Below are 19379 nucleotides of genomic sequence, written 5' to 3' on the forward strand. Positions count from 1 at the left end.
TCATATCTTCCTATGCTCACCCAGCTTCCCTAGGTTCTTTTCCTCCTACTAAAATTGTCAGCGTTATCAATCACCATAAGCTGAGTTAGCGAGGTGTGTTATTTAGGGTTCACAGACATGATTCTGAAACAGAGAAACCCCTCCCTTAGCTCATGGGAAAATGGTTTACTGGAGAGACAGTATCTTGCCGTAGAGTAGCCAGGGAAGACTGATAGGAAAACTAAATGATAGGTCTGGTTAATTTTTGCACTCCTAGTTTTCCTTTTTCCCTCCCTCCCTTCCTTCTGTTGTAGAAAAGTTTAAATCCTGGCACTGGCCATTGACATAGTAACTCCAGCTCACTTTCTCCTCAAAGTTCCTAGGATCTAAAACTTCTCCTATCAAAATTCTTATTCTTCTACATAGGTAGGAAAGACTGATGACCTCAGTTGCATTAACATTTGAATGATCATTAATTTGATGTTTTAAAATGCTTAGTATATGTTAATCTTCAGGAACATTGTGTTTTAATTCATGAAGCTTGTTATGTTAAACACTACCTCAGACACTGCAGTTAAGCCTGTGATAAGAGGTCCTTTGTATGTGAGACTGCTTCGTTTTGGTGTTTACTCCCAGTCGTACCAATATTCTATGTTGTATTGGAAAACTTCCCTGGCAGACTCAGAGATATTTATTTTTAGTTTGGATCAATTAAAGTTGGTAACAATTTCCTTAAATAAATGATAAATTTTACCACTTTCCTCCCATAATTAGTGTTTTCATTCACATTAACACTCAGGGGCTGACGACAACCTGTGCAAAGCCACCTGCTCTCACGGACACGGTGGGAGCTAGAACAGTGGCTGAGACTCCGCTTCTTCCTTCGTCAGCTCCCTGTTTAGTGAGCTAAAATACATCTGAGACACTTTGAACTTGCTTATATTTGAAACAGCCTCATTCAGTCTTCATTTGGAACAGAGATTCAAGAAGTGAATCTGTGCCCTCCTCGCCAACCCCCAGCTCTCCACCAAAAAGTGGCAAAAAGAACTTAAATAACAGATGAGTAATAAGATGAGATTCCCTGTGAGGTCACTTAATAGTGTCTGATTTCTGTGACACTAATGCATATTATTGGGTAAGGTGTCCTTTCCATCACCTTTTATTCTTCTGCCTCTTAAGCAGCAACAGCCTCCTTCACTGATGGTTATGACTGGTCCTTTTCAAAGGCTAAAGTCACCCTGGCAGGAAAATTTGAATTTCATGTTCCTTCAGAATAACAACATGTCAGAAATGAGTGTTGATGACCTTTCTGCCTAATTAGTGTAATGAACCGAAATCCATGTTTTAACGCTGACCACACACACACACACACACACCCTCACAGGGAAGTCTGACCATCGACAGAAGCTCCTAGATTTTCACAGCTCCCGATACAGTGAGCCCTGCCTCAGTCTCCTCTGTTCTCTAAAGTCTAAAATGACATCTGACACTAGAGTCCCTAGTTTTCCTGCTGGTTCAAAGGCAGAAAAGATGGCACAGAGGTAAGGAGTATTTCTCTGGAGTTTAGTCGGAGGGGCTTAGCTGATCTTTCTGGGCAGGGAGGCAGGCTTCCCTGCAAATTCTGTAATAGCAGCATTTCTTATATACGTTTAGTCAGTTACCAGTGCAGAGGGAACATCTGAGCGAACAACAGAATAGTCCTTGGTGACCCAGTAATGAATTGGCGGCAGTTTAATCAACAATGTAAAAACACATGTGGCGATGGGAGCAGTGTCCTCAGAGACACTGCGGGTGGTCTGATGTCATCTGAATTCCCTTTTGATTTCTTTATGGAATTTTTATATTTCTCCTAGACAGTCGGTTTGGCCTTTTATATATTATATATATCATTTATCTTTGACATAAATCTCAGATAATGTGAAAAAAACAAAACTATCTTCATGTTATAGATGGGAAAACTAAGGAGCAGCAAAATGAATGGTCAGAATGCCCCGCTGTGGTGATGCAGGTTCGAACAAAAGTTCATCTGAATACAAAGACCCTGTTTCTTCCTCCACACCCCCAGAGAGCTGTCTCCATATTTAAGAGGCTTACCTACATTTAAATTCCAAACTTGATGTTCCGTTGCTACCTGACCTGTATTTTCACCCTCTTTGCTTTTACTTATGATTTTTCAGATAGACAAAGGAACTTCTTTTGGTATTTGAAGCAATGTAGAGGTTTTACATCCAAGTACTGGATGAAAAATTGCATGGTTCCAGGATGTTTCTTGCTTGGGTCTGGTGAAGTTGAATAAAGCTTTTCCTTGGACTATCTCTGCTGTTATTTCTGGACATTCTCGCTCATGCCGCCGCTCATGGTGATCCTGGTGTCACATGACGGAGCAGAGGTGTGTTCCTCCTGCTGCTCCTGGAGCAGGTGTCTCTGCTGTCCCTTTCCTCGGTCCGCTCACTGCTCTGCCAGTGAGCTTCCTCACACGGACTGCACATATCATGTCACATCTCTCTGTCATCCCACTGTTGGCAGAGAGTGATTGAAAATGTCCACTGGCAGAGGGCTGTGCTGGGGAGAAAGACGCTATCTCTCTACATTTAGGGTACATTTTTATGCTTAAGGTTTTTTTATTCAAAGACATATCATCTATTTCTGCAGAGCTTTTAATTGAAAAATTCTGTGTTGGAAATGTTAGAGAGCATATAATAGCAAATCTGAGATACAAGAAAGAAATGACTTAATTTTTCAAAAACTCTTATTTATTCAAATGATGTCAGTGCTAGTTTTTAATGATCACATAAGTTTGTGCTAATATGCAAGCATAGAAAATCGCCTTTTAAAATGGAACACACAGTTCATCGTTGAGCTCTACCCTGGTCTCATTTTGGTAACCCATTTGGGGAATAATCTAGAGTACATTTTTGAAGAACATCCTGATGGGCTGTGGCAGAGACTAGTCATTTCCTGTCTGGTGTTTTTCTTCCCTGATCCATGGAAATTGAAGCCCAATTTTCTACCAGGTGCAAAGTGTCCAGATAAAATACTACCCAGGCTCCCTTACAGCTGGTAAGGCTGTATGACTAAGATTATGATCATGACCAGTTATACAAGTTACAATTGTTTATTGTTCAATTATTCTCTTTTCCTTTCTCCCTCTCCTCTCCTCCTGGGCTACCCATCACCCTGATGTTGCCCTTCCTAAACAAGTTGGGTAGCTCTCATATAATTTCCTCATTAAAAATAACTTATTTCTATTTCCTCTTTTACTTGTATCATTTCTAGATTTCTATCTTCATGCTCACTAATTCTCTCTTCCATGTGGTCTACTCTATTTCCAGTGTTTTCTGATGCATTCTTCATCTCACTTATTGAGTTCTTCAGCTCCAGAATTTGTCTGGTTCTTCTTTATAGTTTCAATCTCTTTGTTAGAGTATTCCTTCTGTTCATTAATTTTATTCCTGAGCTGACTGAACTGTATTTCTGTGTTTTCTTGTAGATTGTTGAGTTTCTTCATGACAACAATTTTGAATTTGCTATCCATTAAATCACAATACTCTACAACTTTCAGATTGGTTTCTGGGAAATTGTCATTTTCTGTTTGTAGTACAAAGGTATTGTGTTTCTTCATGGAGCTTGATGAATTGTTCTTCCGCAGGTGTATTTGAAGTAGGCACAGGTTAGAAATTCGATGCCTTTCTTTTGTTTACCAGGCGGAGGTGCTATAGCACAAGTTTTTGGTTTCTCTTACCAGCACTGCCTCTGGTTATGTCTGAGAGGTGGCAGTTTCCACCCTCAGCTGCCTCTGTCAGAGGTGTGGCTCCTTATGCCTCTGAGTTGTTGGCGCCTGGCTTCTGCGAGTGTCACTGGCATCACTGCATGGTGCTCCAGGATGGTGGGCTCCTTCGCTGGGTCCAGGATCCTGAGCTGCGGGCTCTGCCACTGCAGGGGGAGAAGTGTGCGCGCCGGAGCCGAGGTCCTGAGGGCGCCTACACAATGTCAGGTGTTGGAAGGTTCATAGGCCCCACTGCTGCAGGTGCTGGGGCAGGGAGCTGGAGTTGTGGGCCCTCAGCACCGCAGAGACGAGTTCTCTGGCCCCGCTGCCGCTGCTGCCCGGTTTTCTGTGGCCATCGGTGCCGCTGCAGCCAGGAGGCTGGAGTTGTGTGTGCCGCCTCCCCTGCTGCTTCTGAGTTCTCTGGGGCTGCGGGCTCAGCTGCTGCTGTAGAAGGGCTAGGATTGCAGGCGCTGCCTCTGCTGTTCCTTGGTCCTACCTCCTCTTTGTGTTTTAGGCCACCCACCTTTAGATGAGCATATGTGTGGAAATCTCTTGGCGTCCTGGTGTGTTGGGCAGAGGCCCCTTTGTTGCATTATGGATGTTTTACTGGGTGTAGATTGAAGGGGAGAGACAAAGGTAGCATTTCATTCCGCCATGTTGCTGGCATCACCTTTTCATCTCTTCAAATACTTTTTCTGTCCTTTCTCCTTTTTAAAGGAGACTTTAATTCCATAATACATCAGGCATCTTGAATTTATCTCACAGTTTCCTGATGCTCTGTTAAAATTTTTTCAGGTTTCTATTTCTTTGTATGTTTTGCATAGAGAACTTCTACTGGTGTTTCTTCCAGTTAACAAAATGTTTCCTTTGCAATATCTGATATTGAAACTATTCAATCTATTTTTTTTCTCAGATGGTGCAGTTTCCATCTCTATAAGTTTGATTTAAATGTTTTAAATAATTTTAATGTTTTTACTTAAAACATTCTTCTACATTTTTAACATATCAGGTACAGTTATAATTACAGTTTTAACTGTATCCTGTTTTAATTATATCATCTGTGCATTTGGGGTATATTTTTATTATATTATTGCTATTTTTTAAAATACTTCGTAAGTTTATTTTGGCTTTGAAATGCCAGTTACAAAGTACATAAAAGCTGTTTCAAAAAGACCATTTCAAAAAATTGTGCTGTACACTGGAATTAGACACAAGATTGTAAAATGACTGTTACTCAATTAAAAATGTTAAAAAAAATTAGAAGAGAGAAGCTTTACCTTCAAGTGAAATATAGTATTTTGACAGGACAAATAAAACAAACAAACAAACAAACAAAAACAAAGGCCATTTCAGAAGCACTGAGACAAATGGCCCATTCTCACCACTTGTATTGAACATAGTGTGGAGAGTCCTAGTCACAGCAATCAAACAAGAAAAGGAAATAAAAGGGATCTAAACTGGAAGAGAAAAGGTAAAATTCTCATTATATGCAGATCACATGATACTATATATAGAAAACCCTATAAGACTCCACATAAAAACTACTAGAACTGATATACGAATTCAGCAAGTTAGCAGGATACAAGATTAACATACAGAAATGTGTTGCATTTCTTTACACTGACAATGAAATATCAGAAAGGGAAAGAAAAAAAAAATCCCTTTTAAAATTGTATCAAAAGAAATACTTAGGAATAAACCTCACCAAGGAGGTGAAAGACTTATATGCTGAGAACTATAAAACATTGAGTAAGGAAGTTAAAGATGATTCAAAGAAATGGAAAGATATCCCATGGTCTTGGATTAGAAGAATTAAAATTGTTAAAATGGCCATACTACTCAAGGCAATCCACAGATTTAATGTGATCCCTATCAAATTACTAGTAACGTTTTCCACAAAACTAGAAGAGATAATCCTAAAATTGATATGGAACCATAAAAGACCCAGAGTTGTCAAAACAATCCTGAGGAAAAAGAACAAAGCTGGAGGCATAACCCTCCCAGATTTCAGACAATACTACAGAGCTACAGTAATTGAAACAACATGGTACTGGCACAAAAACAGACGTATGGATCAATGCAGCAAAACAGAGAGCTCAGAAATAAACTCACACACCTACAATCTATTAATCTACGACAGAGGAGGCAAGAATAGACAATGGGGAATAGTCAGTTTCTTAAATAAGTGGTGTTGGGAAAGCTGGACAGCCACATATAAATCAATGAAATTAGAACACTCCCTTACACCATATACAAAAAAACCCTCAAATGGTTTAATGACTTAAATATAAGACATGACATCATAAAACTCCTAGAAGAGAACATAGACAAAACATTCTCTGACATAAATCGGAGCAACATTTTCTTACATCAGTCTCCCAAGACAAAAGAAATACAAAGATAAACAAGTGGAACCTAATCAAACTCGAAAGCTTTTGCACAGCGAAGGAACCATCAACAAAACAAAAAGACAACCTACATAATGGGAGAAAATATTTGCAAAGGATGTGACTGATTAGGGGTTAATATCCAAAATATACAGGCAGCTCATAAAACTCAATAAAAAAACAAACAACCCAATCAAAAAATGGGCAGAAGACCTAAACAGACTTTTCTCCAGAGAAGACATACAGGCATGTGAAAAATGCTGAACATCACTATTACAGAAATGAAAATTAAAACTTCATTGAGATACCACCTCACACTGATCAGAATTAAAAATGTCTACAAATAACAAATGTTGGAGAGGATGTGGAGAAAAGGGAATCCTCCTGCACTGTGGAAATGTAAATTGGTGCAGCCACTATGGAAAACAGTATGGAGGTTCCTTAAAAAACTAAAAATGGAGTTGCCATATGATCTAGCAATCCCACTCCTGGGCATATATCTGGAGAAAACTCTAATTTGAAAAGATCCATGCACCCCAATGTTCATAGCAGCACTATTTACAATAGCCAAGATGTGGAAGCAGCCTAAATGTCATTGCCATTTAGATGAATGGATGAAGAAGATGTGGTGTATATACACAATGGAATACTACTCAGCCATAAAGAAGAATGAAATAATACCATTTACTGCAACATGGATGGACCTGGAGATTGTCATACTAAATGAAGTAAGCCAGAAAGAGAAAGAAAAATACCATTTGCTATCACTTAGGAATCTTAAAAAATGACACAAATGAACTCATTTACAAAACAGATACAGACTCACAAACATTGAAAAAAAACTTATAGCTACCAAAGGGGAAAGGGAGGGGGAAGGGATAAATTAGGAGTTTGGGATTAGTAGATATAAACTACTATGTACAAAATACATAAGCACAAGATCCTACTGCATAGAACAAGGAACTATATTCAATATCCTGTAATAAATCATAATGGAAAAGAATATGAAAAAGAATGTGTATATAGATGTATAACTGAATCACTCTGGTGTACACCAGAAAATAATACAACATTGTAAATCAACTATACTTATATAAAAAAAAAAAGACCACAGTGCTTTCTTCAGTCCATGGTTGTCAGAATAATATATGAAAAGAAACTTTGGTGGTTAATCAAACTGTAATGTTAGTATTGTATTGTTTTTTAAAAAAATATTTTAAAGAGTCATTTATTTATTTAGTTTTGCTCAGGAGGGTAATTAGGTTTATTTCTTTCTTTATTTTTAGAGAAGGTACTGGGGATTGAACCCAGGAACTTGTGCATGCTAACTAAGCATGTGCTCTACCACTTAAGCTATAACCTCCCTCCTGTATTGTTGTTTTGAATTAGAACACATAGTAAAAGATGAAATATATATATATATTTTTAATTTGTAAAATCTTTTTAGTTTTTTAATTTTTTGAAAAAAATGGTATCTTTTTAATTGAGTCCCTGAAGGCTTGTTTGACTTGCTTATTCCGTAGGGTATAAATGAAAGGGTTCATCAGAGGAATAACTGAAGTGTTGAGCAGTGACACCACCTTATTAATGGCCACTCCTTCCTTTGCTGGTTTGATATAGATAAAGATGCAACTTCCATAGGTGATGGAAACTACAATCATGTGGGAGGAACAGGTGGAGAAAGCCTTTTTTTTTTGCTGAGCTGAAAGGAGTGTTAAAATAGTCTTAATGATGTAGGTGTAGGACACAATTACACAGACTAGTGTGAGTATGAGGGTCAGCACAGCCATGATTAAAACAAGTTGCTCTACAAACTGAGTGTCTGAGCACACAATCTTTAGAAGGGGCGATGCATCACAACCAAAATGGTCAATGAGATTGGAGTTACAGAAATCCAGCTGAACTCCCAGGCTGAGCGGTGGGAGTATGACAAGTAACCCAATCAGCCAACAGCAAAGGAGAAGAACAGTGCAAACCCTTTCATTCATGATGGTGGTGTAGTGCAGGGGCTTGCAGAAGGCCACGTAGCGGTCGTAGGACATGGCGGTTAGAAGAAAAAATTCTGTTGCCCCGATGAGGATGACAAAAAATAATTGGATGACACAAGCATTATAGGTCACACTTTTGTCCCCAGTTGTCATGCTGTACAGGAATCGGGGAACACAGACAGTTGTAAACATTATTTGTAAGGTGGAGAAATTCCGAAGGAAGATGTACATAGGTGTTTTAAGGTGAGAGTCCACCAGGGTGAGGATGATAATTAGATTTCCAGCAACAGCGAACATGTAGGTGAGAAACAGAAATACCGAAAGCAAAACCTGTAGTCGTGGGTCATCTGTTAATCCCAGTAAGATGAATGTTGTTATTGCAGAATGATTTTTCATCACTGTTTTCACATGTATAATAAGTTTGTATGAATAAATCATTAAGTCTGAATCTAAGGAATGGAATATAAAAATAGTATTTCAATAAGGTATATAAAGCAGCCAAGCAAGCCAGTAGAAGCACATTTTAAAGCTTTCACTCAACAGTAATCAAGACGTAGAAAAGTGATTGCGTCATCCTTCCCTGGACTCTGTTTTACCTTGGTCCTCAGAATGTGGTTCATGAAGAATATTCATCTGAAGTTTCATTTTCACTCCAGGTACAGAACCAGTTTTAAGGTCAATCTCACAGTTGCCTGAGATTTTGGCAGCCATCCTGGTATCCCCTGTCCTCAGTGAAGAGTAGGAGATCCTAAATGTTGGTTAATGGAAAAAGTGTATAAAAATTGTATTTCCCCATTGGCTAGTACAACACAAAAATCATTCTCCTCCCTTATGACAGTAAAATTTCACCAGTGGCTCAGCTGAACTATCTCCCATGCTTTGTATCACTTGTTCCATTCAAATAATTTCTTAATCCCTCCTTTACTATTTGGATGACCTGGGGGCAATACCACAGAGTTACCGTGACATGTCCTCATGTCCATCCATCCACCTCCAGAATTTCTTCTTTGTGCCCCTTTCATGGTAGATATTATGCTGAAATATTCGAGTTTGGGTCTCTCCTGTGTATCAGTTGACATGCTCTGTTTTCTTTCCTTTCTTGAATTACTGTTTCAACGTTGATTGCCTGTCTAATGTCCCACTCATCCTAAACCTTCCTAGAACACTGACAAATGGGGTGTTTTGATGGTTTTCCCCCGGAAACAGAATCCTGTTTTTAGGCTTCCCTGATCCTTAGTGGGCTTCTGCAGTTATCTATGCACAGATATTTCAGCTCCCAGGTGTCTGAGGCTATGTTCCGGCTCCCTTAATAACATAAACTCTGTGTCCTCCATGATGCAGAGGATGGAGAATACTTCTTGGGGAAAGAGCTGCCTGCTTTGCCTTGATTTCCTTTTCTGAAGATACACCCTCCCCTTGGGAATGTCACTGATCATGGTGGTCACTGTCAGTGCTCAAGGGCACTCTTTGTACTTAGCAGTCTGGCCCAAGGAGAGACTCAGAATCTGAGCTTATTCCTCGAAACAACTGGTATTTTCAGGCATGAATATTAACAAGGACCAAACATGACATAGAGGGTAAATAAAGTTGGCTATTCTGTGTGAATGATCTTACCAACTGAAAAATCACAGTCCATCCTTATGAGTTTCCCTAGAAGGTCGCCTCCCTGTGTTGCTTCTCTCGAGGATCCTGTCAAAGGAGCCATTGTTTCACCACCTTCCAGGATGGCCTCGAGCGCTTTTTCATTTCTCACATTTCCTGTCCATTCACTCATCCCTCCCATTGCTGAGGGCAACACTGAACTCCTCAGACATATCAGAGCTGGAATTTGAGCCAGTTCAAACTGGATCCAAAGCTTAAGTGTTTCTAGGAAAGCTGACATTTTAGGATATGGGTCAATTGCTCATCGACTTTGTCAATTCTAGTAATCACAAGTTCATTAAAATGTTAGCTTTTCAAATGTTTCCTAGCTGCAAACAGTATCTCCAGGGCATCTGGGTTACTTCAGTGAATGACTAGATAAAATCTCCCCTGGAGATACCAGTTCTTCTGCAGTGTGATTTTTATGTGATGTTGTAAGATATTGCCCACAAAATACCTTATGCGCTGTTTCCCTCTGGGCTCAGGGACGGCATCATGTCTTTTCTATTGAGGAGAGCTGCCACAGTGTGACAGCATTTATAGACAACTTCATAGGAAAAGTCTGCTTACCTACTCTCCTGGGATAAAAGGTTTGCCTGAGTGTCAGCAACCTTTAAATAATGGGCGCTGATGGGGAGATTGCTCCCCGAGGCTAAGACAGGATGGTTTCCTGACAGCCAGGCATCTTCACAGTTAATGCCGCAGCTGTTCTCAGCTTCTTCCACCTGCCTCAGCCGCTGCCTTCCTGCTGCCCAGTGCACTGACTCCAGTTAATACCACTGGATGGTGCACCACCACGTACCATAAAAATACATTATCTTGTGTCCTCAACACAGAGGAAAAGGCTGGAATGGGATTGGTAAATATCTCCACATGGTTGTTTGAATGATTACTTGAAGAAGAACATCAGCAGTACAAGGACACTGTATTTAATACTGGAGTTTTAGGCTATGACTGTTTCACTTCCTGCTATCAAGAATCACTTAAAATTATGGAGAATTGTTATTTATGATTTTGTCTTTAAAGACAATTACATTACTTTAATCTTTAATCTTGAACATGAAGGTACTTCTTAGATTCAGATTTTCCAGCAGAAAGATCTAAACTCACTGCCTTTCCCCAGGGACTGCTTTCCCACAACTTCCATGATTCCAGTTTTCAAACCTCTTAGCACATAAATGACAAACATTTCATACTTACTTTTTGGTGGCTCTCCATCACTTTTCCAGAAATTTAACATAAATTACCTTCTTGGGTCTGAGAAACCGGGGTGCTAGTGGCTATAATTTTGAGTTAACTGTGACCTACATTTAAGCCCCGCATGCTCTTCCAGGTCAGGGTGTCTGCAAATGCAAGGTCGTGTGTAGTGACCTGGAGAACAGCACCTTTGCTCTAATCATCACTATGTCTAGAGTGGGACCTGATGAGAGTTCCCATGTCTCATTAAACTATTATTAATACTTTCCTGAATTCTGTGACTGAAAGAATGGACAAGCAATGGCAAATAAATGCGAGCAGCTCGCCCTGGCTGTGAAAGTGAAGATGGGCTGAGCTCTCTGTGCAAAGAAATGGGTTACTGTATAAATTTTTATTACTAGAAATGCCGTGTGCTTTATTGGTTATGTCAGCTTGAGTGCACAGGGGAAAATCAAGTGAGCAAATAAAAATGTCCTTGGTAACCCTATTGAAACCACTAATGAATCTATAGTACAATTAACTCTGATAGAAAAAAGAAGGAAAAAGGAGAAAAATTAACCAGCACCTGTGGGACAGTGTCCACAGAGACGAGAAATGCAACAGTTGCAGAGGAAAAAATCAGGTGATAAAATGACTGTGACTCTCACCGTATGTGTTGTACATAGTCTAATGGCTGACGGTCATCTGATGATTTTTGTTGCAGGACACATTTGTGATCGTCAGCCTTCCCCAGATATCTGTTTATTAGTCTTTAAAATGTCTTGCTGATTAGGAGAATTAATATTTATTTCAATTTATTGATCATACAGTTCATCCACTGGTCCTCTTTTAAGGTAGAAGTAATTAGTATTCATATATGGACTAATCATTGTGATTTCATACTCAAAGCATGCAGGGACCTTGCTAAGCCCAAAGGTGTCACTGTTTATCCAGAATGCAGGGTCTGGGTGTATTATGCTCAGGAGACGCCATTTGAGCTTAAGTCCAGAGATGGCTCCTGCCCTCCCCCAGTGCTCAGCAGTGCCAGCTTTTCGTGAAGCTCAGTATTGGAGAAGTGATCAGTCTGGGCTGGAGTCATAGAATCCCACGTGCAGATAACTGCCTGTGCTGGCTCGTAGCCTCCTCCACATCCAGGGTGAACAGTAAAGTTCCATACACCCTCATAGCATCGCAGCCGTCACACTCCCAGTGGAAATGCCTGCAGATCTTTTATACATGTGGGTCAGTTATTGAGACAGGAGGGCAGGCCCTCAAAAGCAGCAGTACTGGAGCTTTTCCTGGGCAGAGGGAAATAGGGACTGAGGTAGGAAAGGAGAGTTGAAAGGAAGCAGGGATCCAGAGACAGGCTTGGAGAAATGGAGGCAGCGGCACACTTACAGGGGTCTCTTTCTGCACTTCCTGTTCTATGCCATTGATCTCTTTTTCTATGCTATTGCCAGTGAGATTTTCTTCTTTTTCAGGAGGGTCTTTTTAGTGTCGGTCCTCTGTATTTCCCTATAACTTTTAGAATCAGATTGCCAATTTACAAGGAAATAATTTGCTAAGATTTTGATGGCGTTGGTTTGAAATCAATGGATCAGTTTGGAAATAATTCACACTTTAGAGTACTGGATGTTTCGATCCATTAAAATGATATCCCTATCCATTTCATTTCTTTTAATATTTTGTAGATTTTTCTTTCAGGTGTATATGTGTCTATGTGCTGGGCTGTGGGCTCTGGTGGTCTGGCCAACATCAGAGATCAGGACCGCCTGTATTAAGTGCCAGTAGTGACTGTCCCTTCCCTGCTCAGATGCCATTTGGGGTCTAGGCTACCTCTGTGTCTAATGGTCAAGCACTTTTCTTGGTCGTGGCAGCCCTGGTTCCACTTGTGAAGCAAGGATGGCTGGAGAGTTTGCTGGCCTCAGGCCAGGGCGCCTGCCGGCCTCCAGTATGTTCTCAGTCCACCCTCTCTGCTCTGCCTTGGGAGCAAGCAAGCGTTGTGCACTCCCCACAAGCAGAGTCCAGGCTTCCCACAGCCCTCTGCTAGTCCCACTGAGACAGGACGGAAGGGGGCAGGGCACAAGCATTGAAAGAATGACACAGCAGTTAGCACCAAGATGGTGGAAGATTCAACTCCCAGTAGATCTTGAACTTCAGTATACACTCATTAAAGTAAGAGAGCATGCTAAATGGTACTCCCGCAGGTGTCAGGACAGTTTCCAGGCTGACCATAAAAGGTGAAAAAGTGGGTAATGGCCCAGTTCCTGGGAATTCCAGCCCATTCCCCAAAGTAGCTGGCACAGTCTTCCCACATGTTAGCACCTGAAGTTACTGAGCCCCTAAAAAGCAACAACCTGGCACCTCATGGCTGCTCTCTCTTCTGAGTAAGAAGGCCTGCTCCCTAACTATGGGGTGTGTATCTCCTAAGCCCCTCTGCTTTAACCACCCGCTCGCCTCGTGGCCTTTCTGGTCTCTCAGACGGCCTGCACTCGGCCTGTGGAGAATGTATCTCTCTGAGCAAATCTCCCTTTGCTCAACTCCTGCTTGCTCTTGAATTCTTTCTTGCATGAAGCCAAGAACCCTCAATTGATGGGGTGCTTCCCAGGGACTCTCCTGGGACCTGGAACCTTGCCATCCTTTTGCACCCCATTTTCCTGTATCACCACCAGCTCTCCAGCCAACCAACGGGGCTTCTCTTCTCTGTGTCGGACCCCAGTGCTGAAGTGCCCAGTATGTAGCTGGAACATCTCACTCCCCAGGATGGGCTTCTGACCTTGTAATCTCGCCTATCCTCCGAGTCCCTTCCCAGGGGCACACTCCCAACCTGATCACTTCTCTTCCCTTCCTGTCTAATTTTGTGAGGCTCTTTCTTACAGCCTTGTTTGTGTAGGAGTCTTTCTGCCAGTCTCTGTTGGTCTTCAATGAGACTGTACCACATGCAGGTGTATTTTTTGTTGTATTCATGGGGATGTTGAGTTCTGTGTCTTCCTACTCCCCTACTTGATCCAATCCTCTGTTACAAGTAACTTTTCTGGATGCAAGAGAGAGAGAGTATAGAAAAAAGAAAATATAATAAATAATAAAAGTTGATCCATTAAAGGTGGATCCACAATTTTTAATATCCATGTATAAAGAAAGAATAAGTGGAAAAAAATTAGATGAAATTATACAGAAAAAAATGCCCTGGTGGTCAATGAGACTTTAATAACCAAGTGAAAATCAAGAGAAAAAAAATGGAAATGACTAAATACATAATAGCAAATAAAGAAAAGTATAAATAAATACCAAAAATCCTAAACACTTCCTAGGAATGAATATCTATCAATGTAGTATATTGTATGAATGTATCAATATATAAAAATAGATTCTTCTTTGGAATTCATAGTTAAAGAAGATGAAATTGCTCTTGGAAAATTATTTCTAATAGAAAATTACATACGTGGGAAAGGAGCCATTCAGTATGAGACCAAATTAATACAATTTAAGAAGTGAAAGAAATCAAAAAGTTTCACTTTTATTGTAACTAACAGAATTACTAAATGATATCCTCTAGCAAGAAAAAAAATATGTTAACCCAAGAGAGGAAAATATTTTTAGGATGACAAGAGCAGGGTGGTTACAAATATGAGTAACACTTATTCTTAAATCTAAAATAATATTAATAACAAAAAAATTACCATCTCAACATAAGACACGAGTCAATAGTATCCTTAAAATAGCCCAAAACAAGAGGAAGAAGGAAAAAAATCAGGCTGAGTGCCTTGTGCTATTGGGAATGAGGGTCTAGATATCAATTATTCCTAGATGTTATAAGAAAAAAGTATTAAATACGTGTGTTAAAGTAGTATGGGAAATATACATCAGTAGGAATGTACTTAATACTACTGAACTGTACTTTCAGGGTGGTTGAGATGGGAGGTTTTATGTTATATGTAATTTACTAAAATTATGAAAAATGAGAAAGTATAAACAAATACAAAAAATATATACTGAGAGTAACCACAAACAAAAATTTGTGTCTAATTTATAATAAATTGCACTTACTTAAGGTAAAAATGATTCAGAAGAAGCAAGGAGTAATTGTATTCTGTTAGCCACTATTGGCAGCTATAGACGTTATTAAACACGAGGGGGAAAATTTAGGCTTGCTCTTTATCACTTTATTTTTATTGTATGTAAAAGTCCTGTGTGAATGTCACTGTGGACTCTTCAGTTCTCTGAGGACATTGTCCCCACCGCTGCGTGTTTCAGGATCTTTGCCAAAAGATGACCCAAAAGATTCATAAGTGACTTAAAAACCCAGTTCACCCAGGACTCATGTTTACTCACTTGATTTCGTGTTAGCTACATAAAACAAACATCAGTCTTGTTACTGTCAGAAATTCTCTTTTTGTCTGGGAAGGTTCAAATATCATGTATCCGAACTGGAGAGAGTTCCTGATTTTCCTCCAGACCTCAGAGTAGTAATTACCTTTCAAAGTAACACAGATGCCTTGATAGGAAAGTCTTGGCCACAAGTTAGAAATGGAAGGATTAGACAAATGGGAGCCATCCCAGAGCTGCCTGTGAGGTGAGATTGGGTCCATGAGTAGGAGTTACCAGGAGTCCACATACAAGCCTATGCAAACATAACCATCTTCCTCCTAATCCTTTGGATGCTCAGGGATAAATAGCCAGCAGAAACCAATATGTTTGTGGCCTTTGACAGACTTAGAAAATTATTATCTCTTAGAAAGAGTTTGATACGTTTTACCAAAATTAGAGAGCTATGCATAGTTAATTGAATTTTGATCACCAGAAACCAGAGTTCATAATTGTGAATTGACTGAGGATACTGATAAGGCTGGGCTTGTGCATTAATAAATATCAGGCAACCTAAAAATAGGTGGAAGGAAGGACTTCAATGAATTGGAAATTATGTGCTGATATAATTAAGATCCTTGCACTTTTTAAAATGTTTAGTTCTCTAAAAGCAAGAGGAGTAAACAGATCTCAGTCAAACAATAAGGTCAATTTATTTTTCAAGCTATTAGGAGCAAGGAAAGGGTCTGAAGTTTCTGGAGTTGTGTAAGGCACCCACTGGATGTCTCAAGACTGAAGAAAAGAGAGGCAGGTGGGCAGTATATGTAATCCTCTTCTATATTTTGAGTCTGTTATTCTATGCAATTATTCTAATGATTTAATCTATTGTTTATATTTGTTTAATTTATTGTGACTTGTGGGATGCTCACATACTTGGGAGAGCCCCCAGCTCATCCCCAGACATGTTTTAAAACAGGCTCCATCTCCTTAATGGGGCCTGTAAACTCTGGGAGATTTATTGTGGGAAATGGGCACGTGAGAATCTCCCACTTCTGCAGGAAAGGGATATTTTAAAGCATGTAAGTGACACCTTCACCCAGCCAGTTAATTGGAATTTCTAAAAGAAGTTATGTTTTTAAAAAAATGTATCGATGGCCTTGAGCAAAAATTGGAGAGTCAAATCATTTCAGCAGATGTCAGTGTGTTTGCTTGGTGTTGGTTGAGGAACAGCCACAGAGCAGATGTTTGGTCCAAATCTAGAACTTCAGAGTCCTTGATTTCTGATGTTAATATGTTTGTGACAGGTGTATTGAGGAAGAAGGCATAGAAATCATAAAAGGAAAGCTATTTCTCTGCTGAACACAGACACCTTTTGGCCTTAAGGCAGGTTTTATATATGTGCTGGTTGTAGTGTAATTGAAGAGCCCCTTAGATCATTTCCTCCACAAAATATAAAAGCCAACAAGAATCCCTGGATTTAGAGTCAGGGATATGGCAAAAGTAAGAGGTGTCAGAGTAGTTTTAAAATTGAGTCCATATATTAAGCAATATAAAAGTCTGGGGGTAAATATGATCTAGAATTCTATATCTCAGATTCCTTTGGTTCTGTAGTTCTTACATTAAATGAGATGAAAATCCTGCTCCCAATAATTTTTTAAAAAATCCTCTTTAAGCGGAGTGTGAGAAAACACGTAAAGGTCTTAACTGCTGTTGGGAAGATTTGGAGACTCCTCTGAAGAGTCTAAACAGAAAACAAAGGAAGAAGTCAGTAGATCCCAGATGTAGGTCAGAATTGATGGAGTCAGGAGGAGGGGAAAACACAAAAGGTTAGATGAAAATACTTTACAGACAGGTCGTCCACATGGGGTGACAATACCTGACTCTCTCTATTCTGTGTTTTAGAGCCACTCTTCATAACTCCAATATTACAAAACTAACTCACTCACTAAGTAACTAACTAACAAAACTCCCCTGTGTTTGAGTCAGGGCAACAGCAAATGTAAGTGTAAGTACCTGCAGTGTCAGTAGAGTCTCAAGATAGGGTTACACTAAGAAAATGATAGCTTGATCTCAGTTGTAGATGTAGGACAATCCATGCTGGCTTTTGGTTTTAGTAGAGAACAAGGAGCCGAGCAAGGGGCTAACAGAGATGCGCCTGGGGAGGCAGTCCGTTATGAACGTGTTCACTTAGAGGGAGTGTGAAATTGCCAGGTGAAGATGTTTAACATTTAAAGAGATCATGTCAAAGATGCAATATTGAAAAATGATCAAATTTTAAATGATAAATTGAAGTTATGCGATTTAATCAATTTCCAGGAAGAACACATAGGTAAGCAGAGAAGAGAGTTCAGTGTGAGCAATGTCTATGTCATAAAGATGAGGAGGGGAGGAGATACCTGTACAGGAGAAACCAGAAGGGCCAAACCAGTCCCAGGAGTGTGGATATTGCACAGTAGTGTGTCTAGAACAACATAAGTAGAAGGAGTGATTGACAGTGCCAGATGCAAGAAAAAGTGCCATTGAAACTTAAAGAAATAACAGCCAAGTTTCAACTGAAACTGCCAAGTGCTAATAACCTATTATGAAGAAGAATGAAATTATTCTGTATGAGACTATAGTGGTGGCTACATGTCATTAGCTTTTGTTAAAACCCATAGAATGTACAACATCAAGAGTGAATCCTAATGTAAACTACAGAATTTGGTTGATAATAATGTGCCCATATTGGTTCATCGATTGTACCAAACATGCCACACTGATGCGGGATGTTGAGGGTAGGGGAGTATATATGCGTGGGTGAGGAGGGCTGTGTGCAAACTCTGTATTTTCTGCTCAATTCTGTTGTGAACCTGAAACTTCTCTAAAAGAATGAAGTCTGTTAAAAAAGAATATAAAATATATACATATTTTATATTCTTATAAAATATACATATATATATACATATACATATATATATTTATATATATATAAAAACTGGGTCACTATGCTGTACACCAGAAACTAACACAACATTGTAAATCAACTAAGCTTCTATTTAAAAAAAAACTGTTTTTATAGTAAACATTTAGAAACAAAAAAAAATTGTCAAGTGTAGTTTCAGTGGAGTGGTTTGTTCAGAAGCCATACCAAAATCGGTGGAAGTCCAGATTTAAGAGAAAAATTATTAGAAACTAAGGATGGAAGTCAGATTGGCAAATGTATTTAATACTTACAGAGCTGATGAGAACATCAGTGACTTGATAACAAAGAGTCTGAGTGTTTCAGTCAGACCCATCTCCGGTTGAAATATAAAGATAAAGAATAATATTCTTCAGTGTGTACAGAACATTTTTTTCATTTAGTAAATTCGGTATGTGTCAAAGTGCTCTTTTTATTGAGTGCCAAATTGGACACTCAGTGAAAATGACACGACATAAGCAAACCGAGAAAGACATGGGAAAGATGTAGAAAAGGAGTGTTTAATACAGGAGCTGTCCTTTGTAGATTAAGCATAAATTTCATCACGGCAATAGAACAGAGCCCTCAACTGCTTTGGCAAATGGATACAGAAACCCTTATGGGTTTTCAATTTATCCAGGAAAAAAAGCTTTAAGTAGACAATTAAACTGTGTAAAATTTCAGTTAGTAATAAGGGAAAAATTCTTAGGAAAAATGGATACCCTAAGTTCATGATTTCACTGCTACTAAGGGAACAAGTGTGCTATGAAAAAATCTATTTGAATGTATAAACTAAAAGAATAGCATACATTTAAAAAATATCATGGAAAAAACTATGTTTTATTTGGACTATATTATTTAAAGATTCCCCCAAAATTAAATATTTTTTTCAAATGCAGGTTATGACTGTTTAGTAGACTATAAAATCAATTTGGTGATATTAGTATTTATCTTAAAATTGAACTATAGTTGACTTACAATATTATATTAGTTTCAGGTGTACAGCATAGAGATTCAGTATTTTTATAGATTCTATAGAAAACATCAGAGAGCAGGGCATCTAAGGGTTAGTATTTTATTGAAACTTTTGTTTCAGATATATGTAAGTATGTGTGTGTGTGTGTGCATGTATACTGGACTGCAATATAAACTGTGTATCTTACCATATATTGTGGTCAAAAATGCTTGAAAGACAAGTT

General features: G+C 39.2%; 1 protein-coding gene and 1 long non-coding RNA gene across 5 annotated transcripts in view; one reads left to right on the top strand and one right to left on the bottom strand.

Annotated features, from left to right (window-relative positions):
* LOC141579365 (uncharacterized) overlaps positions 1-19379 on the top strand; it is a 441343-nt gene that overhangs the window by 106346 nt on the left and 315618 nt on the right. The gene's annotated exons all lie outside the window — the stretch shown is intronic.
* LOC105068518 (olfactory receptor 6C2-like) lies at positions 7584-8516 on the bottom strand. Its single transcript, XM_010954400.3, has one exon. It carries the CDS (start codon positions 8514-8516, stop codon positions 7584-7586), a length of 933 nt encoding a protein of 310 aa, XP_010952702.2.

The sequence above is a fragment of the Camelus bactrianus genome, chromosome 12 (genome assembly GCF_048773025.1).
Source record: "Camelus bactrianus isolate YW-2024 breed Bactrian camel chromosome 12, ASM4877302v1, whole genome shotgun sequence".
NCBI lineage: Eukaryota > Metazoa > Chordata > Mammalia > Artiodactyla > Camelidae > Camelus > Camelus bactrianus.

Bases quoted from the DNA above. Each gene is read 5' to 3' on its own strand.
- LOC105068518 (XM_010954400.3), bottom strand. From the start codon at position 8,516: ATGAAAAATCATTCTGCAATAACAACATTCATCTTACTGGGATTAACA.